The sequence below is a fragment of the Otolemur garnettii genome, unplaced genomic scaffold (genome assembly GCF_000181295.1).
Source record: "Otolemur garnettii isolate 467f Iridium unplaced genomic scaffold, OtoGar3 scaffold00087, whole genome shotgun sequence".
Lineage (NCBI taxonomy): Eukaryota > Metazoa > Chordata > Mammalia > Primates > Galagidae > Otolemur > Otolemur garnettii.
This window is the reverse complement of record NW_003852482.1, coordinates 7,248,801-7,268,197: the sequence shown is the minus strand read 5'-3', so window position 1 is coordinate 7,268,197 and position 19,397 is coordinate 7,248,801. Positions and strand designations below refer to the sequence as shown.

General features: G+C 44.2%; 1 protein-coding gene across 1 annotated transcript in view; it reads left to right on the top strand.

Annotated features, from left to right (window-relative positions):
* The window catches only part of GPR107 (G protein-coupled receptor 107), an 83,659-nt gene that overhangs the window by 41,307 nt on the left and 22,955 nt on the right, over positions 1–19,397 (top strand). Inside the window, exons 10-14 of the mRNA XM_003794899.3 lie at positions 1,638–1,713; positions 3,535–3,608; positions 4,392–4,509; positions 5,807–5,937; positions 9,647–9,690. Coding sequence (XP_003794947.1) covers positions 1,638–1,713; positions 3,535–3,608; positions 4,392–4,509; positions 5,807–5,937; positions 9,647–9,690 — 443 coding nt within the window. The remainder of the gene's footprint in view (positions 1–1,637; positions 1,714–3,534; positions 3,609–4,391; positions 4,510–5,806; positions 5,938–9,646; positions 9,691–19,397) is intronic.

Here is a 19,397-nt window from a genome sequence, read left to right as displayed (position 1 = left end):
GTAGGGTGTTGCCTCCAGGTGCAAGAGTCTGATATGCGGGTAGAATGTTTTCATTGTTTTAGGGCCTCCTTACTGCCCTGTGGCCTAACAGTACCTGCCACAACACGTGGCTAATTTTTCTATTTTTAGTAGCGACGGTGTCTGCTCTTGCTTGGGCTTAATCTCAAACTCCTGAGCTCAAGCAATCTGCCTGTCTTGACCTCTCAGAGTGCTAGGCTTACAGGTGTGAGCCACCACGCTCACCCTAGGCAGTGCCTCTTAGATCGTAAGCCCATTTCTGCTCTAAGATCACAAAGTGTGTATTTTACATTTAGATTTAAAATCCATCTGGAATTTTTTATGTAAGTGTAAACATCCAGCTTTATTCTTTTATATAGTTCAAGCTGATTTTTCCCCCAGGCCAATTATTACATTCTATCCTTTTCCTTCCAACTTGCTGTCACCTTATCATATATCAAGCTTCCATACACTTATGAATCTATTTCTGAGTTCTCTAGTCTATTCCATTGATTTATTCGTCTGAATAACAAATAAACTGCACCCATTATACATTTTTCAATGCTCTGGCTTTGCATAATGTCTAAAAGTACCTGAGAGTGTGAGTTCTCTCCCTGTGGCTCTTACTCAAGTTTCTGTTTGTGTACTTTATTAATAGTTTTCCATTTTCCTCCGTACTTGTCTTATATGTCCTATTAAGTTCATTCTTAGGCACAAGTGGGAAGGAGAGAGTAATTTAATGTATGGCAGGCCAAAGGTAGACTAGTCCCTGTGGAGCAGAGGGGTGTGAGTAAGTGCTTTATTCCACTTGCCTGGAATGTTTGGCAGCCACCAGTCATTGGGGGAGGGGGGCACAATCCCAGGACCTCCCTCACAATCCCTGGGAGTTGCCTGCTCCCAGTTCTCCTCTCCTGTGGGCTGTCCACTTCCCCTGTAGCTACAGCAAAGCACATTTTGCTTTCCTAGGGATTCTGTACTGTTTTCTCAGATCTGTCTGCCTTATTCTTGCCTCTATGGCTTTGTCAGGGTAATTTCTGGAGAGGAAACAGGCAGCCTGTGTTAGATTTCTATCCTGCCAGGACTCAGAACCCAGCCTGTCTGGCTTCAGTGAGTAACTGTCAGTTCCATTCACCAGATTAAGTTGTATGTTAGAGACGGCTGTAAGACTCCATTTCAGGCCTTTTCTACCAACAAAATCTCCTCTTGTTTTTGGAGAGAGAGTCTTACTGTCACTCAGGTTAGAGTGCTATGGCATCAGCCTGGTTTACAGCAACCTTGAACTCCTAGTTTCAAGCAATCCTTCTGCGTCAGCCTCCCAAGTAGCTGGGACTACAGGTGCCTGCCACAACGCCCAATGAATTTTTCTATTTTTAGTAGAGACACAGGGTCTTGCTCTTGCTTAGGCTGGTCTCAAACTCCTGAGCTCAACAGATCCTCCTGCCTCTGCCTCCCAGAGAGTTTGGATTATAGGTGTAAACACTGCACCCAGACCCAAAACTCCTTTTTAGAAAAGGTTTCATATTTGAAGTTTGGTCATATTATATTTGCTAAGTCCTTATAAATACAACTAATGCCGAGAGCTTTGACTATTCTTTGGGAAAATGGGATCTTCTTTTAATTCTTTTCTCTCTGTTTTATAGGAATGATGTATTTAAAATTCATTGGTTGATGGCGGCTCTTCCTTTCACCAAGTCTCTTTCCTTGGTGTTCCATGCAGTATGTATTAGCATTTTGGGGGGTCCTTCATGACATGATGTACAATGCTTAATATGAACCAGAAAAGTCACAAGAAAAGGGATAGATTGTTGTGACATAGTGGAAGAATACATTTCTCGGAAGCGTCCTTTTCTCTGGGAGGGCCTGGCCCTCACAGTAAATGTTTACCACCTTCCCTAACACTAGACTTAAGATATCTTTTGATACTAGTTATAGGCCCACAGTTTTTCTAGGACACTTGTTTTCATTTTTTTGTTTTTGTCATTCTTGAGAGGAGAGTGCCACCTGCTGAGTTGTTCCCATGACTTCCATGTTTCCAAATAGTCCCCCATGTTTCTACTTAGTTTGAAGTTAAAATTTGAGAGAAAATTGATGGAGGCATAAGAATTGAACTTCACCTTTGACCGTTTAGGACTCATGTGAATGAAATGAACTTACTGGTGGGGATGAGATTATGACTTCCTAGTCTGTGGGCCTACAAAGCACCCATGACCACACTGAGGAGGGTGACAGTCTCTAAACATGTGCTCTCCTGCTCCCCTTGAAAGTGTCCTAGGAAAAAGCAGTAGGTATCCAGTTACAATGTCAAGATCTGACAGTTGTTTGGAAATTTTCCATTTGGGTCTAAGTTAAAAGAAGCTTTCTAGAGCTAGATGGATAATGAATAATAGGGTCCTTGAGTCCCTTTAATATTTAGGTGGCCATTTGGATAGATTGAAAGATAGATAAGTTGACATCGGCTTTGTTAGTTCTGCCAGGAGGCATTTGAGATGCTCTCCTGAAACTTGCCACTTAAGTTAAAATGCATTGGTGGCTTTAAGTAGCTCTAAATTTACAGATTTTTTTTTTTTTTTGAGACAGAGTCTCACTGTGTCACCCTTGGTAGAGTACCGTGGTGTCACAGCTCATAGCAACCTCAAACTCTTGGGCTTCAGTGATTCTCTTGCCTCAGCCTCTGAAGTAGCTGGTACTATATGCTCCCGCCACAATGTTCAGTTATTTTTTTGTTGTAGTTGTCATTGTTTGGCAGACCTGGGCCAGGTTCGAACCTGCCAGCCCAGGTGTATGTGACCAGTGCCCTAGCCACTGAGCTACAGGTGCCACACCTAAGTTTACAGATTTTTTTAAAAGAACAAAATAGTTGAAGCTGAATCTGTTGCACATAGATTTTTCTATTGGCTGATTGACTTATATATTTATGTAAGTACGAGGAATATGAAAAATAAAGTCGTTGGCCAGGATAATGATAAGACTTGGGACATTTGGCCTATGGAGATTTTTAAGAAAATAGACAACTGTTTGCCAAAGTGACTCACTTCCTTCAAGAGAAAGGCCTGGGCTGTGTCAAGTTTCTTAAGCTGACATTTGTTGGTGCCCTCACATGCTTAATTGTGTTTTGTTTTTGAGACAGTCTCACTTTGTCACCCTCCATAGAGTGCCATGGTGTCATAGCTCACAGCAACCTCCAACTCTTGGGCTCAAGTGATTTTCTTGCCTCAGCCTCCCAAGTAGCTGGGACAACAGGCACCTGCCTCACATCCGGCTATTTTTGGAGATGGGGTCTCCCTCTGGCTTAGGCTGGTCTCAAACTCTTGAGCTTAGGTAATTCACTAGCCTCGGCCTTCCAGAGTGCTAAGATTACAGGCATGAACCATTGCACCTGGCCTTACTCGCTTAATTGTAAACTGTCACATGAGGCATTAGGCAGTGGAGTGAAGTGGATGTCCCCTCACCTGATGTCTTTTGAGGTCATTTCATGTTTTTCTGTGCTTTAAGACATGTAGTAGATCACCCTTTCTGAAATGCATTGTTTGATTTCAGATTGACTACCACTACATCTCCTCCCAGGGCTTTCCTATTGAAGGTTGGGCTGTTGTATACTATATAACTCACCTGTAAGTATGAGGGTACACATGAAATATCTTACCATGAATGGCATACCAAAAATACGGGGCTAGATAGTGACCTGCCCTGGGTTGACTGGCCCTGCCCCCCATGGCATGCTGTCTGGGCCCTTGCTGTACTAAAGGCATGTGGTGCACATGTAACTGTCCAGACTTGAGAATTTGAGCTTGTTGGCTTGCTCTTGTGTCCCTGTGACCATCGGCTGTACTGGTAGCAGATACAGAGCTAACTGTGTGCCCTGAAAGAAGTTTTGCACACATGGTACATTTCTTTTTTTTCCCTTTTTTTGGGGACAGAGTCTCCCTATGTCTACCCTTGGTAGAGTGCCATGGCATCAGAGCTCACAGCAACCTCAAACTTCTGGGCTTAAATGAGTCTCTTGCCTCCGCCTCCCAAGCAGCTGGAACTACAGGTGCCCAGCACAACGCCCAGCTATTTTCTTTTTGCAGTTGTCGTTGTTTAGTTGGCCTAGGCCGGGCTCGAACCTACCAGCCTCAGTGCATGTGGCTAGCACCATAACCACTGTGCTACAAGGGCCAAGCCAACATGGTGCATTTCTCAAATTTGGCTGCCTGTTTTTTACGGGATGCATGTGACCCCAGAGAATCATCTGTGCACTCTTAACTGGCCAAGTGATTGTCTAAAGCAGTGGTTCTCAACCTTTCTAATGCTGCAACCCTTTAACACACAGTTCCTGTGGGTCACAACCCACAGATCGAGAGCCTCTGGTCTAAAGAGACCCCTTGGTGTGTGTTCATTGTTCTCTCTTCCAGTTTGAAAGGGGCACTGCTGTTCATTACCATCGCACTCATTGGCACTGGCTGGGCTTTCATAAAGCACATCCTTTCCGATAAAGACAAAAAGATCTTCATGATTGTCATCCCACTCCAGGTAAAGGAACCCTAATCCTGCTTGATACTTCCTCTCTGGGCATTTATCAGGGCTCAGCTCGAGACCTCTGTGGGAAGAGGGAGTCAGCTGTCCCAGAAACCTAGCTTCTGCCATTGGGGGGTGAAGATTGGTATTCTCTTTCTGAATTCCTACAGAGCTAGACTTCAGGTCTTTGCACTGGGAGACATTTGACAGTTAGTCATCCTTAAACTAGCCGTGAATACCTCCACTTTAAATAGAGCGCTGCTAGAAGCTCGGGAGACACACAGTCCTGCTTTCTCTTCTGCATCCATTTGTCCTATGACAAAATAGTGCTCTTAATGAGGAAGCTCAGATACACAGTGATCTTATTAACAAATTATTTTAAAACTGTGAATGATATCCGTGAGTTTCCACAAACAGAATACAGTGTAGTATGTGGATGCAGATGAACCTCAGTGGGGAGAACTGTGCCGTGTCCAGAGTAGGGAGGACCTGGGCTTGAATGATGCCTGTGAGCAGCAGTGTGGCCACTCAACTGCAGCGCTGAAACTGCCATTCTTGCCATTTTGCTCTCTGATCACATGGTCCCATTTGGCACATAGAAGAATTATTTGAGAAGCTGAGCCTAAGGAGTGTGGGCATCGTGGCTAAATGGGGTGTAAAGCACCACCTGTCCAGCACCTGAATGCCTCCTTGGGCTCAGGGTGCCTAAAAAGCAAAGTGGCCTGGTTATCTCTTGCTATGTAAAATATCACCCGAAAACTTAGTGACTTAGCACTCTGACCTTTAATTTTTCTCTTCCCATTTTTGTGGTCAGGAGTCTGGGACTGGCTTAATTGGATAGGTCTGGCTTGGGATTGCAGAGTCTGACAGTGGCTGGTAGCATCTCCAAGTCTTCACTTGAATCTGTCTCTTGGGCTACGAAGACTTGATTAGATAGGTTAGAATATCAGGCCCCTTGGGCATCTTTCTGTCTGTGCATGGTCTCTCCAGCTTGGCGTTTTCAGGTAGTCAGTCTTCTTTCAAGAAGACTCAGGGTTCCAAAGGTCCTGAGCGGAAGCCACTCAGATGCCAGATCTTCCTCAGAAATCTATCTTACTCTATTGGAGCAATCACAAGCCTGCCCAGGTTTAAGGGGATGGCACAGAGACTCCGTTGTTAAGAGAAACTTGCAAGTAAATGAAAGAGTATATGTGACTGGAACTCATACTGTGGCTATAGGTTTGGGATCTATAAGTATACCTACATTGGGTCTGCTGTCATTGTGACAATCAACCCATGATTTGGGGCCTCAGGAACTTCTTGTGTCCTACAGGTCCTGGCCAATGTAGCCTACATCATCATAGAATCCACTGAGGAGGGGACGACTGAGTACGGCTTGTGGAAGGACTCCCTGTTTCTGGTTGACCTGCTGTGCTGTGGAGCCATCCTCTTCCCAGTGGTATGGTGAGTAACCCCCAAGGGGGAGGGTGAATGATGACACAGCTTGGCTGTCAAGCCCAACGGCTGAACAGGCCGTTCCCAAATTGATCTGAATCATATAGGACGTGTTTTAAAAGTACGGTTTTGGCTCAGTGCCCTGAATCTCAATGGTTAGGACACCAGCCACATGCACCTAGGGCTGGCAGGTTCGAACCTACCCAGGCTTGCTAAACAATAATGACAACTACAACCAAAAAAAAGAAAGAAAAGAAATAGCTAGGCGTTGTGGTGGGTACCTGTAGTCCCGGCTACATGGGAGACCAAGGCAAGAGAATCACTTAAGCCCAAGAGTTTGAAGTTGCTGTGAGCTGTGACACCATGGCAATCTACTTAGGACGACATAGAAAGACTCTTGTCTCAAAAATAAATAAATAAATAAAAGTACAGCTTTCTGGGTCCCTGACTGATCTGGATCAGCCACAAGGGGTGGCCCCTGTCTCTTTATCAGTTCCCCAGGGCCTTCTGGTAGATTAGTCTGGCACCCTGGGCTGGCATGTAGCACAGTTCTCTTGTGAGGTGTGGGGGCAAAACCTTTTAAACTTTCTTTTACAAATATTCTGGAGGAGAATCATGCAATGCTGCCAACATCATATGCCATCCTGGGCCACAAGTCTGCTGCATACTCCTTTACAGTTGGTCCCGTAATGCCAGAACCTTCCATCTTGCCTTTATTGTTTACTGTGACCCCTATGTTATCTTTCTCCAGTATGACTTTCACGACTGAGTTACCACTGGTGGATGTACCTTCTTTCTCCAAGCCCTGGTTTGCCTTTCTTGATCGTGGCCATTACCATGTAACCCACACCAGCAGTGGGGGTTCTGTTCATTTGTCCCTTGATCTCCTTCATAGAGATGATATGCAGATTTTCAGCTTTTGTGTTATCAGCACAATTGATCATGGCTCCTGCCAGAAAATCCAGGAAAATCTGGAATTTTGCACTAAAGGACTCATAATGTCTTCACTTCTTCATCTTGAATGCCAGAAAAGGGTAGAAAACAAAAAACACTGGGCACAGTTCTAAGACAGTCGAGAAGAGTTGGGAAAGGAGAACTTAGTAGCAACAAAAGATGGCAGCCTGAATTTAGGGGGAAGAGAACCGAAGAAATCCCATAAGGAGCCATTTCTTGCTAGGTTACATGGAAAATGAGGAAGGACATTAACAAAACCAGTGACAGTTCTTAGCACGGAGTATCTTTAGACCGGTTTGCTCTGTTCCTGCATATGGCAATGGAGATGCATAGATTATGCTTCGATTGTGTGGAAAGAGGCATTAGTGTGAAGTCAGTGGTTGATGAGAAAGAATACCCTTATTAAATCACATGGAAAGTGATTAGAGGAAAGAAGTGTAGTAAAAAATAAAACCCCTACTTCACCCTTAATAATCTAGTAGTTTTGTGGCTTTTTCTTTCTTTTTTTTTTTTTTGAGACGAGTTTTCATTATGTTGCCCTTGGTAGAGTGTCGTGGTGTCATCGTTCACAGCAACCTCAAATGCTTTGGCTTAAACGATTCCCTTGCCTCAGCCTCCCAAATAGCTGGGAGTACAGGCGCCCGCTGCAACTCTGGGCTATTTTTTGGTTGCAGTTGTCATTGTTTAGCAGGCGTGGGCAGGGCTCGAACCTGTCACTTTCGTTGTATGTGGCTGGCGCCCTATTCACTGAGCTATGGGCCCCAAGCCAAGTTTTGTGGCTTTTTGAATGTAATTCTTTTGATTTTATTTTTTTTTTTTTAGAGACAGAGTCTCATTTTATTGCCCTTGGTAGAGTGCTTTGGAGTCATAGTTCATAGCAACCTCCACCTCCTGGGTTTAGGTGATTCTCCTGCCTTAGCCTCCTAAATAGCTGGGACTACAGGGGCCTGCCACAATGATGTAATTGTTTTGAAATAAAGTTTAAAGAAATAGATTTGCCTGCCTTCTATTAGAAATGAGATGCTTCTTATTACAATGCCCCATGCAGCAAATTAATATTTTTTGAGATCCTGTAGTTAGTCGATTACTCTGATCATTTGGAACATGGTGCCAATGGGGTGTAGTCCTCATTCCAGCCAGTCAAATTAACTCCTTACCATAACTCCATTGTACTTCACACATGATTTGTATCAGTTTGTGTACACAGTTACCGGCGTGTAGAAGAGAAAGTACTAATGAGTTTTCTTTCTTTTTTTTTTTCTTTTTTTAAGAGTCTCACTCTTGTTACCCAGGCTAGAGTACCGTGGTGTGAGCCTAGCTTATAGCAACCTCAAACTCCTGGGCTCAAATGATCCTCTTGCCTCAGCCTCCCCAGTTGCTGGGACTATAAGCATCTGTCGTAACACCCCACTAGTTTTTCTATTTTTAGTACTGACAGGGTCTCACTCTTACTTGGGTTGGTCTTGAACTCTTGAGCTCAAGCAGTCCACCTGCCTCGTCCTCTCAGAAGTTATAGGTGTGAGCCACTGTGCCCAGCCCTAATAAGTCTTTTTAGTCACCACAACCTTCCATCATCCTGCTCAGGAAGAAGTAACTGAGGCATCTGTAACCTAAGTTGGCCAACATTGTCTCCAGATAGAAAAAAGCATCTTACTGGGGAGCAGAGGTGAAGACCCCACTCTCACTTAGGCTACTATTAGAACAAACATGAGGAATCCACACAAGCCAGGGAGGTACAAGTGGCCATTTCCTGCCACCTGTTTATTACAGCACCAATGAGAAGATGCCAGATGGCAAGATTTCTTAAAGTAATAGTGTCCTGAAAGTTACTATAAAATAAAGAAAAAGATCAGTAAGTATTAGAGAAGTGATTTAAGAAATAGCATCAGTAACATGGTAAAATTCCTGTTCAGCTAGCATGGGTTAAGGGCCATCTTTGTACTGGTTAGCTTTGCAGGTTGCTGTAATCATTTCTCAAGTAAACAGCTCCTCTCATAGGTGGGCAAACTCCTGAGGCTTTACAAGTGATTTCTTTTGTTTACACGAGTGACAGTGTCAGAACCTGGCGGCCTTCCCTGGCACAGCCCTGTCTGCCTGTACCCTGCTCACCCTTTAGGGCAGTTTATTATCCTTTGGTGGCTTTAAACTGTCCTTAGAACTCTGATCTGCAGCTTTTGAATAATACTAATGTTCTCCTGCCTAAACTGTGATCATAGTAATCAGTTACTGGCACATCATAGCCAGAAAAATAGACTTCTTGGAGGCTGGCATTTTTTAGCAGTTATAAATCTCCACTCAGTGAAATGAGTTTTCAGGAAGCCTTATGTCCATAGGTCCTAGGCCTCGACTTCAAAAGTCAGCCTGTGACTTTCTTCTAGGGTGAATTCTGTCCCCTTGGCAGGTGGAGCTCAGTGATGCTTCTTTGTTTTAGGAGTGTTGGATGTGGGGATGGGAAATAAGGTAGAGTTCTGCAGTGTTAAATGATTGTGTTTGGTATTTCCTCACATTCTGGTGGCTTCCAGATTTACTGTCACAGGTTCGCCAGCAGAGGGCATCTTTGCGTCTCAAACTTGAGCACCATACATGGTGAAGTGTTGATTATCAAAGGTCTCCTGTTTTTTAGGGAGGGTGCCTTCTAAAATTATCTGGTCCAACCTTTCAGTTTATAATTGAGGTATTCAAGGCCTCAAGTAACCAGCGCTGGAAATAGAGAGGAATGCAAATTTGTCAGCTAACCTTTTGTTCTCCAAATGTTTATTTTTAGGTCAATCAGACATTTACAAGAAGCATCAGCAACAGATGGAAAAGGCAAGTTCCCTTGTGCTCTTACTGTGCTGCTCAGCTTTCTCTGAATGCTGCTAAGAGGTGGGGGAAGGCCTGCTGAGTCTGAAAACTGTGTCTTCCTGGGGAGTCAGGCTGAGGAGCTCTAGGGGCCTACTTTGGAAGAGCAGCAGGGGCTGCGGGGGGGTGGGGTGGGGGTGAGGGGTGGGCAGAAGCAGGTGTTGAATACAACAGAGTCACTGGTAAAGGAGGCTTAAGGGTAATGCTGCTTATTAAGATGATTCATTTCATTTCCACTCATGATTGTGATTTTCACCTTCTCAAAACTGAGTCAGAAAGAGAAAATCTTGTCTTGGAAGGGCCAGATAACACTTTCCTGTGAGAACAGGAGGTATAATGGATTGGAGATGGCTATGTGTAAAGCAGCCCTTCCTGCTGATTTAACACACTTTCAAAATAGATGTGTCGGTATTAATTTAAAATGAGAATCTGATGCCGGAAAGAACCTCTAAAACTGATACTTAAATAGTCCTACCGTTGTAAGTCTTCTCCGTCTCCTTGATTGTGCAACCATGCCTCTTATGGTAGAAAAGAAGCTGCAAAGAAAATGTTTTGTGTGTTTCTGGGCTTATTTGAATAATGCCCACTACCACAGGGTGCCGTGGCTCAGATGCCACAGAGCTTTGAGGAGCAGGGTTCCGTGGAAGGCCAGAGCTGCCTCTGGATCCATGAAGTCATACTCCTAATACTGATATTAACATTCTTTATGGCACATCATTGGTTACCAATAATAAAAAGAAGCAGGATATATTTTTTTGGTTAATAAAGTTTTGTTGCTGACCTTTTTTTGATTGTAAAGGTAATATGGATTTATCCTTGGGTATTTGGAAAACATATAGTGACTATAAATCTTATTTCACAAAGTTGATATATAACTAATATCACATCATTTCTTTAAATTGAATTAAACATGATTTCAGGGCTTTACCAGGTTCAGGTAAGATCCCTGGGTTCTTACTTAGAAGCACAGTATTCTGGAAGATCTCTCCAGTTGGGGCCTGGAATAGTGACTTGCATGCTTGCTGTCTGCATTCGTGTAACTCTCCTGCTTCTAGGTAGCTTTTAGGGCGGTAGGCAGAGGGGACTTGCCTAGGCGGGGAGCCCCGCTCAGGCTGAGTCCTGTCTCCCAAGGCCTACCCAGCTTCTTGAGTGAGGCTCGTGCCTCCTTATGTTTTTTTCCTACTCCTGAGAAATAGCCCTTCACTTTTGTTTTCTCATTTAAAATTTCAAAGGCGCTGGATTCCGTTCTTTTCCCTCTGGAATATCCTCTGTGATAAATTCTTGTCAGTGAATTTAAACTGGAGCATTGTCGTCTGCAGAAAGCCTTTGTTTTTAGTCTGGCTGTGTGCCTTTCCTGGAATGGGGTAGAGGAAATACAAAAATAAAATTAAAGTTAAAATTTTAATAAAGCATCTTGCCATAAACACAAAAACCCAAGGTTAAAAAAAAATCTACCTTTTGAGAATAATTGGGAGACATTCTTGTCTTCTTTTTTTTTTTTTTGAGACAGAGCCTCAAACTGTCCCCCTGGGTAGAGTGCCGTGGCATTACAGCTCACAGCAACCTCCAACTCCTGGGCTCAAGCGAGTCTCCTGCCTCAGCCTCCCAAGTAGCTGGGACCACAGGCGCCCGCCACAACGCCAGGCTATTTTTTGGTTGCAGCCGTCATTGTTGTTTGGCGGGTCCGGGCTGGGGATTCGAACCCGCCACCTTAGGTGTACGTGGCTGGCGCCTTAGCTGGTTGAGCTATAGGCGCCGAGCCGACATTCTTGTCTTCTTTCCCGTTTCTATCCATGTTATGTTTTTTGTTTGTTTATTTTTTTGCAGTTATTGTTGTGTAGCAGGCTTGGGTCAGCTTGAACCTGCCAGCTTCAGTGTATGTGGCCGGTGTCCTAACCACTGAGCTACAGGCACCAAGCTTATCTGTGTTATGTTAAAAGATAGTTTTATGATTTTTGTAACTTAGTGACTAGGATTTTTCTTTTATTTGTTTATTTAGAGACAGAGTCTCACTCTGTCACCCTCAGTAGCAGCTCATAGCAACCTCAAACTCTAGGGCTCATGCGATTACCTTGCCTCAGCCTGCCAAGTAGCTGGGACTACAGGTGCCTGCCACAATGCCTGGCTATTTTTAGATGGGGGTTCCACTCTTGCTCAGGCTGGTCTTGAACTCCTGAACTCAAGCAGTCTACCCATTTGGCCTCCCAGAGTGGTAGGATTGCAGGCACGAGCCACTCCACACGGCCTGTTTTTTCTTATGTTAATATAATGTAATGCAACCTTTTAACTTTTTCCTCTTACATGCTTCAGTATTTCCAAATTCACCTTTGTGGGTTTTTTCTGTGAAAATGTTAAGAAACCCAGAGGCAGTGTTTTCGGTTGGTGAGGCTTTATCTCCATTTTCCTTCTTGGCTCCATCCTGCCACCTTTGTCAGTTCTCTGGCCCTTCCTCCCTCCCTTCTTCCCGCTTCATCTCTCTGACTCTCTGCTCTTGACCTTCTGTGTCTTGCTTTAGTGGTCTGGGTAGGGGGTGGCTGTGGTGAGTAACCATGTCCGTGACCATTAACTCCAGCTGAGGTTGGTCATTAGCTGAGGATCTTAGTAAAGTGCCTTGCCTGGAGTAAATAGCACAGCAGATGAGGCAGAGATGGGGTCAGGCCTGTCCTCCAGTATCTGTAGTAAAGAGAAACTTTATGGAGCAGGGTGCTTTAGTCCTCACACATGAGGCAGTTGCTTGTTTTTTCCACCAGGTGACAGCATGGGACCTCTTCGCTGGAGAATGAATGTAAAAGCAGGAAGTCCCATAGGCAGACCAGGGCTTACACCCCCCTGTTCTTAGGAGGATGGCTGGTAAGGAAGCACCCATTTCTCAGCAGCAAGCATTATAAGCTCCAAAAGGGGGACAGTGTAGCTTAGGAGTGTCTTCTCACTTCATGTTCTTTTTTCTGAATTGATTTGGGCTATGGGATGCTTTTGAGTATTACTATTATTATTATTTTTTCTTTTTTTTTGAGACAGAGTCTCACTTTTTACCCCTGGTAGAGTGCCTTGGCATCATATCTCACAGCAACCTCAAACTCTTGGGCTCAAGAGATTCTCTTGTCTCATCCTTCCAATAGCTGGGACTACAGGCGCCCACCACAATGAGTATTTTTAGAGATGGGGGGGTCTCGCTCTTTCTCAGGCTGGTCTCGAACCTCTGAGCTCAGGGCAGTCCACCCTCCCGGCTTCCTAGAGTGCTAGGATTACAGGCATGAGCCACCACGCCCGGCTTGAGTATTACTCTGTAGTCTGAAAAATGGTTGTGGCTTGTGACGTTCCCAGAGTATAGGCAGCCATGTGTCCACAACTGAAGTCCCCTCTGCAGAGAAATCTCAGGAATAGCACTCTGTGCTGGCAGGCCAACCTCAGGTGTGACTACAGTGAGGCCTTGTCCTATGAGGCAGTGCAGGTGCGCTGGAGTGAGCTTGCTGCCAACTGCTGGCACCGAGCTCACTGGGCCTGTTGATCCTCTGTGCTCTTTTGTACCCCTTCTGACATCTAGCTCATCCCAGTGGCAAAGGAAAACATAGACCAGCAGTAATATCTCCTGTTGTATTTGAAAACATTTTGCTGGATGTCTGACATTCTCACTCTTGTTCTTAGGTTTATTATTCCACTGACTCACTGCATTGCACTGACAGTAACTTGGGCTTAAGAATCTCATTTTTAGGGCAGCATCTGTGGCTCAGTGGATAGGATGCCAGCCCCATATACCTAAGGGTGGCGGGTTCAAACCCGGCCCCAGCCAAACTGCAACAAAAAATATCTGGGCGTTATGGTGGGCACCTGTAGTCCCAGCTACTCAGGAGGCGGAGGCAAAAGAATCGCCTAAGCCCAGGACTTGGAGGTTACTATGAGCTGTGTGACGCCACGGCACTCTACCAAAAAGTGAGACTCTGTCTCTACCAAAAAAAAAAATAATAATCTCATTTTTAATTTAGATGCAACCAGGCTGAGCAATTGCTATTTGTTGTTATTCCTCCTGCCCTTGGTTGAACATAGCTTTCACAGAGTATTTGTTTGGATTTTGTTTACTTTTACTTTTTTAGAGACAGGAAGTCTCATTTTGTTGCCCAGGCATGACTACAGTGGCATGATTATAGCTCATAGTAGCTTCAAACTCCTGAGTTAAAGTGATCTTTCCACTTCAGCCTCCCAAGTCTCTGGGACTATAGGTGCACACCACCATGCCCAGCTAATTTTCTTTCTTTCTTTTTTTTTTTTTTATAGCAATGCAAATGTTGCTGTGTTGTACAAGTTGTTCTCAAACTCCTGAGCTCAAGCAATCCCCCCAACCTTGGTCTCTAAAGTGCTGGGATTATAGATGTGAGCCACAGCACTGGCCTTGTTTATAACTTCTTTGTTTCTAGATTCCTTTTGACAGAGCCTGAGAAAACACTAAGGTTGAAGCTGCCCACTATCTATCCTAAGGCCATGTCTTTCTCTCCAACCACATGCTGTGGCTTCTCTCAGGTCCTTAGTCGTTTAGATCTGCCGCAGCCCTGCATCCTCTGCGTCCCAAGCAGGCACACCTGGCTCTGGCTCCACGGTTCTTGCCTGCCAGGGTTTACTGGCCGTTACTACCCTTGAGCTTGCTTTCCTAGTGCTCTTCCTCTGTGTCATTACCATATAGGACTGGCTTGGAGAGGTGCACCGTAAATTTAATTAATAGTCTCTGCTTCGGATCATTCTTTTTTTGGCCTTGTGCTCCTGAAGAAGAGTCAGAAGAAGTATTCTGAAGAATCTTAGCTTTTATGGAGCTTCAGAAACATTTATACAAATGACATTTGGCTGGCTCCAGGGTTATGGAGCTGCTGCCATGCTCTGAAAGGAGCTGTGGCCATGAGCTGTACTGTCAGGGCAGCAGTTCTCAAGGGGGTCTAAGTTATTTTCATAATCATACATTATTAACCTTTCTTACTGTTGACATTTACCCTGGTGGTGCAGAAACAATGGTGAGTAAAACTGCTGGTTTTTGATTCAAGGCTATGGCACCGAACTCTGCTCATAGTTATTGCATTCTTCACTGCCACCTACTCGCAAGGGTGAAAAGGCTTGTGTCACTTAAGGATGGACTCAACCCTAGAGTCTCTATCTTTTAATATTTTGTGTGACAAAATGGAAAGTAAACATAAAGCCCTTCTGTGGGCCAAGGTATAATGTCATGGTCTTGAGGAAGAATGTGTGTGATTGTGTGAGTTGCCGGCTGGACTAGCTGCTGCCTTTGTGGAGTGTGAGTTGCCAGCTGGACTAGCTGCTGTCCTTGTGGAACCCCGTTTTTCTTTGAAAGAATAACTGACTGCTGTGGTGACCTAGACTTGGTTTTTAGGCAATCATTTCCTTGAAAAATGAATGAAATAAAAGTATCACTTGAGGAAGAACAACTGACAGTAGTTGTTACCAGTGATAAAATTTGTGTGATCAAGTGAAAATTAGTATTTAGGAAAATTCATATCTACCACTGTATACATAATAGTTTCCCGGTTCTTTTTTTTTTTTTTTTTTTTGAGACAGAGCCTCAAACTGTCACCCTGGGTAGAGTGCTGTGGCATCACAGCTCACAGCAAACTCCAACTCCTGGCCTTAAGCGATTTTTGCCTCAGCCTCCCAAGTAGCTGGGACTACAGGCGCCCGCCGCAACACCTGGCTATTTTTCAGTTGTAGTTGTTATTGTTGTTTGGCAGGCCCAGGCTGGATTTGAACCCACCAGCTCTAGTGTATGTGGCTGGCACCTTAGCTGCTTGAGCTACAGGCGCTAAGCCAGTTTCCCAGTTCTCATAAGACTTCTGATACAAACAAGGGTGTGATACATTAACAATGTGATTTAAGAAATTTTATAGGGGGCAGAGCCTGTGGCTCAAAAGAGTAGGGCGCTAGCCCCATATACCAGAGGTGGTAGGTTCAAACCCAGCCCCGGCCAAAAACTGCAAATAAATATGTGTGGCAGGGCTCTGCAGCGTACACAGGCCAGGCCAGGGGAGTTTAAGTAACAGGATGAAAAGTTCATTAATGCAGTTTCAGATTCCCCCACCTCACTGATGTTTAGAAGCACACTTTTCAACTTAGTGTAGAATCAGACTGTTCAGTAATCTCAATAGGCCTATGTCTGTTTGTATGTGGCTGTTATTTTCTTCATATACTTTGACCAGCACACCTCCTTACTAAAGATTGGATGAAGCACCATATGTGAGGATCCAGCTATGTTTTTATAAAGCTTGATAGTGGGCCAGGGTGGTGGCTCATGCCTGTAATCCTAGTGCTTTGGAAGGCTGAGGTGGCTAGATTGCTCTGAGTGCACAGGTTCAAGGCCAACCTGAGTAAGAGCGAGACCCTCATCTCTAAAAATAGCCAGGTGCTGTGGCTCACACCTATAATCCTAGTGCTCTGGGAGGCCAAGGAGGGTGGATTGCTTGAGCTCAAGAGCTTGAGGTTGCTGTGAGCTATGATGCCACAATACTCTACTCAGGGCACCAGAGTAAAACTATCTCAAAAAAAAACTGAATAGTACAGAGAGTTAACAAAAATGGAAAACAATCCCACTCATCTTATTAATTTTTTGGAAAGGATTTTTTTTTTTTTGAGACAGAGCCTCAAGCTGCCCCCTGGGTAGAGTGCCAAGGCATCACAGCTCACAGCAACCTCCAACTCCTGGGCTCAAGCGACTCTCCTGCCTCCCCTCCCAAGTAGCTGGGACTACAGGTGCCCGCCACAACGCCCAGCTATTTTTTGGTTGCAATCATCATTGTTTGGTGGGCCCAGGGCTGAATTCGAACCCGCCAGCTCAGGTGTATGTGGCTGGCACCTTAGCTGCTTGAGCCACAGGTGCTGAGCCGGATTTTTTTTTTTTAAATAAAAAATGTTATTTATGTTAACATGTAATGGGTTTGTTTTTGTTGCAATTAAATGAATTGTTACATATTTTTGAAATTTCTGTTTCAACTTCTAATATGACAGATATTATAGATGTAACCAGATAAACAGAAACTCCTTGAGTTTCTGCAGTAATTTTAAAAGTGTACAAGAATCCTGAGACTGAAAGATTGAGAACCACCTCATTAGAGATGAGGTTCCTTCAGTCTCTCATGGTCATGGTGACCATGGACGTGAGAAAGTCTGCCTAGTTCTTCTCTTCCTTTGCCTTTTGAGCTTATTTCAGACTTACTAGGGCCAAATGCTAGTGGTTATTTAAGATTTCCATTATCTCAGGGCAACTCATGCCAAAGAACTATGTTTTACTCGGGTATGTCCATATTAAAAGACCTAATGAAAAACCTGTTGGAGAGAGAAAAAATCATTGTATGCATCCTGGCTGCAACTCATGTCTGTGTCACCTACATTTCATTCTTGCTTTCCTTAGTCTGGTGGTTCTTATCCCTTTTAGAAGTGACTGTGATTTGAAAACACATGAAAGATATAGACCTCTCCCTGACTATGTGGAGTTTTTATGCAATTTCATGGGATTTGCAGACCCCCAACTTTAATAACCCTTCTTTAGGTTAAATTATCACATTACTCTTGTACAACGGATAGAAACACCAGCATAGTTATGATATGAGACTTCCTTACTTGCCATAGAGTTCAATAATTGAATGCACTGAACTCTCTGGCAAGTTTCCTCTTAAAATTGCTTTCTCTTTTCTACCACTTCCACTGGAATGTACCTCACAGAGTATTTGTGCTGGCATGTTTTTACTTTTTCTTAATATTGTGGGGAGGCACCTGTGGCTCACTGAGTAGGGCGCCAGCCCCATATACCGAGGGTGGCGGGTTCAAACCCAGCCCCGGCCAAACTGCAACAAAAAATAGCCGGACGTTGTGGTGGGCGCCTGTAGTCCCAGCTACTTGGGAGGCTGAGGCAGAAGAATCGCCTAAGCCCAAGAGTTGGAGGTTGCTGGAGTGACTCTGCTGCACTCTACCAAGGGCGAAAAAGTGAGACTCTGTCTCTACAAAATATATATATATATATTGTGATAAAGTATACATAACATAAAATTTACCGTTGTTAAAAAAAATTACCATTGTAACTTTTTTTTTAGACAGAGTCTCACTTTTTTGCCCCCCTGCCAGGGTGCCATGCCGTCATAGCTCACAGTAACCCGAAAACCTTGGGCTTAAGTGATCTCTTACCTCAGCCTCCCAAGTAGCTGAGCCTTCAGGCATCTGCCACAACTAGAGGCACAATGAGAGGTATAGATCTCTCCCTGACTACGTGGAGTCTCAAACCTGTGAGTTCAGGCAGTCCACCCACTGTCCATTTTGCCCTCCCCAGCCCCTGGCAACCACCATTCTACTTTCTGTCTCTATGAATGTGACTGCTCAAGGGACTACAAGTGAATGGAGTCATGCAATATTTGTCTTTTTGTGACTGGCTTATTTCACATATCTTGATGTCCTCAAGGCTTATCCATGTTGTAGCACTTGTCAGAATTTCCTTTGTTTTAAAGGCTGAATGATACTCCTTTGTATGTATGTACCACACTTTGTTTCTCCACTTGGTTGTCCGCTGAACCTTTTGGTTATCATGAACATTGGTATACAAATATGTGTTCAAGTGCCTACTTGCAGTTCTTTTGGGCATATGCCCAGAAATGGAATTGCTGGATCACATGGTAATCTACCTTTAATTTTTTGAGAAACTGCCCTACCATTTCCTACAGTGGCCACCCCATTTTACATTCCGGCTGGCAGTGCACATGGATTTCATTTCATCTACATCCTCAAATAACATTTGTTATTTTGTGGTTTGGGTTTTTTTTTTTTTTTTTTTTTTTGAGACGGTGTCTCCCTATGTTGTCCTCAGTAGAGTACTGTGGCGTGACTATTCACAGCAAACTCAAACTCTTGGGCTTAAGTGATTCTCTTGCCTCAGCCTCCCAAGTAGCTGGGACTATAGGTGCCTGGCTATTTTTTGATTGCAGTTGTCATTGTTCAAATAAAAAATGTTATTTATGTTATTTGTGTTTAGCAGGCCCAGGCTGGGCTCGAACCTGCCAGCCTCAGTGTATGTGGCCAGTGCCCTACTCACTGAGCTACAAGCGCCAAGCCATGGGTTTTTTTGTTTGTTTGTTTGTTTGTTTGTTTTGCAGTTTCTGGCCAGGGCTGGGTTTGAACCCACCACCTCCAGCATATAGGGCCAGCGCCCTACTGCTTTGAGCCACAGGTGCCACCCGGGTTTGTTTTTTTTTAATATAATAACCATCCTGATGGATCTGAAGTGGTATTTTTTTTTGGTTTTGGTTTGCATTTCTCTAATGATTAGCCATATTAGGCATTGTTTTATGTCCTTATTGGGCATTTGTATACCTTCTATGGAAAAATGTCAACTCAAGTTCTTTGCCCATTTTGCTTTGTTGCTGCCTGAGGTCTTCTCGCTTGCCTAGGTAGTTCACTACTTCAAGAAGCTGTTGAGCATCTTTCTGGTGTCCAGTGTGACAGCTACTCCCTTTGCTCAGAGGTAATGTAGAGATGAATGCACACTGACTTGCTCCTCTGGAAGACTTCACCTGGCATTAAGGGATTTGCCCTTGCCCTTGTCTGCTTGTTGTGGAGGAAGTTCAGTGACAGATACTTCAGAAATAAGCGGTTGACTACTTTTAGATATATATATATATATATACACACACACACACACA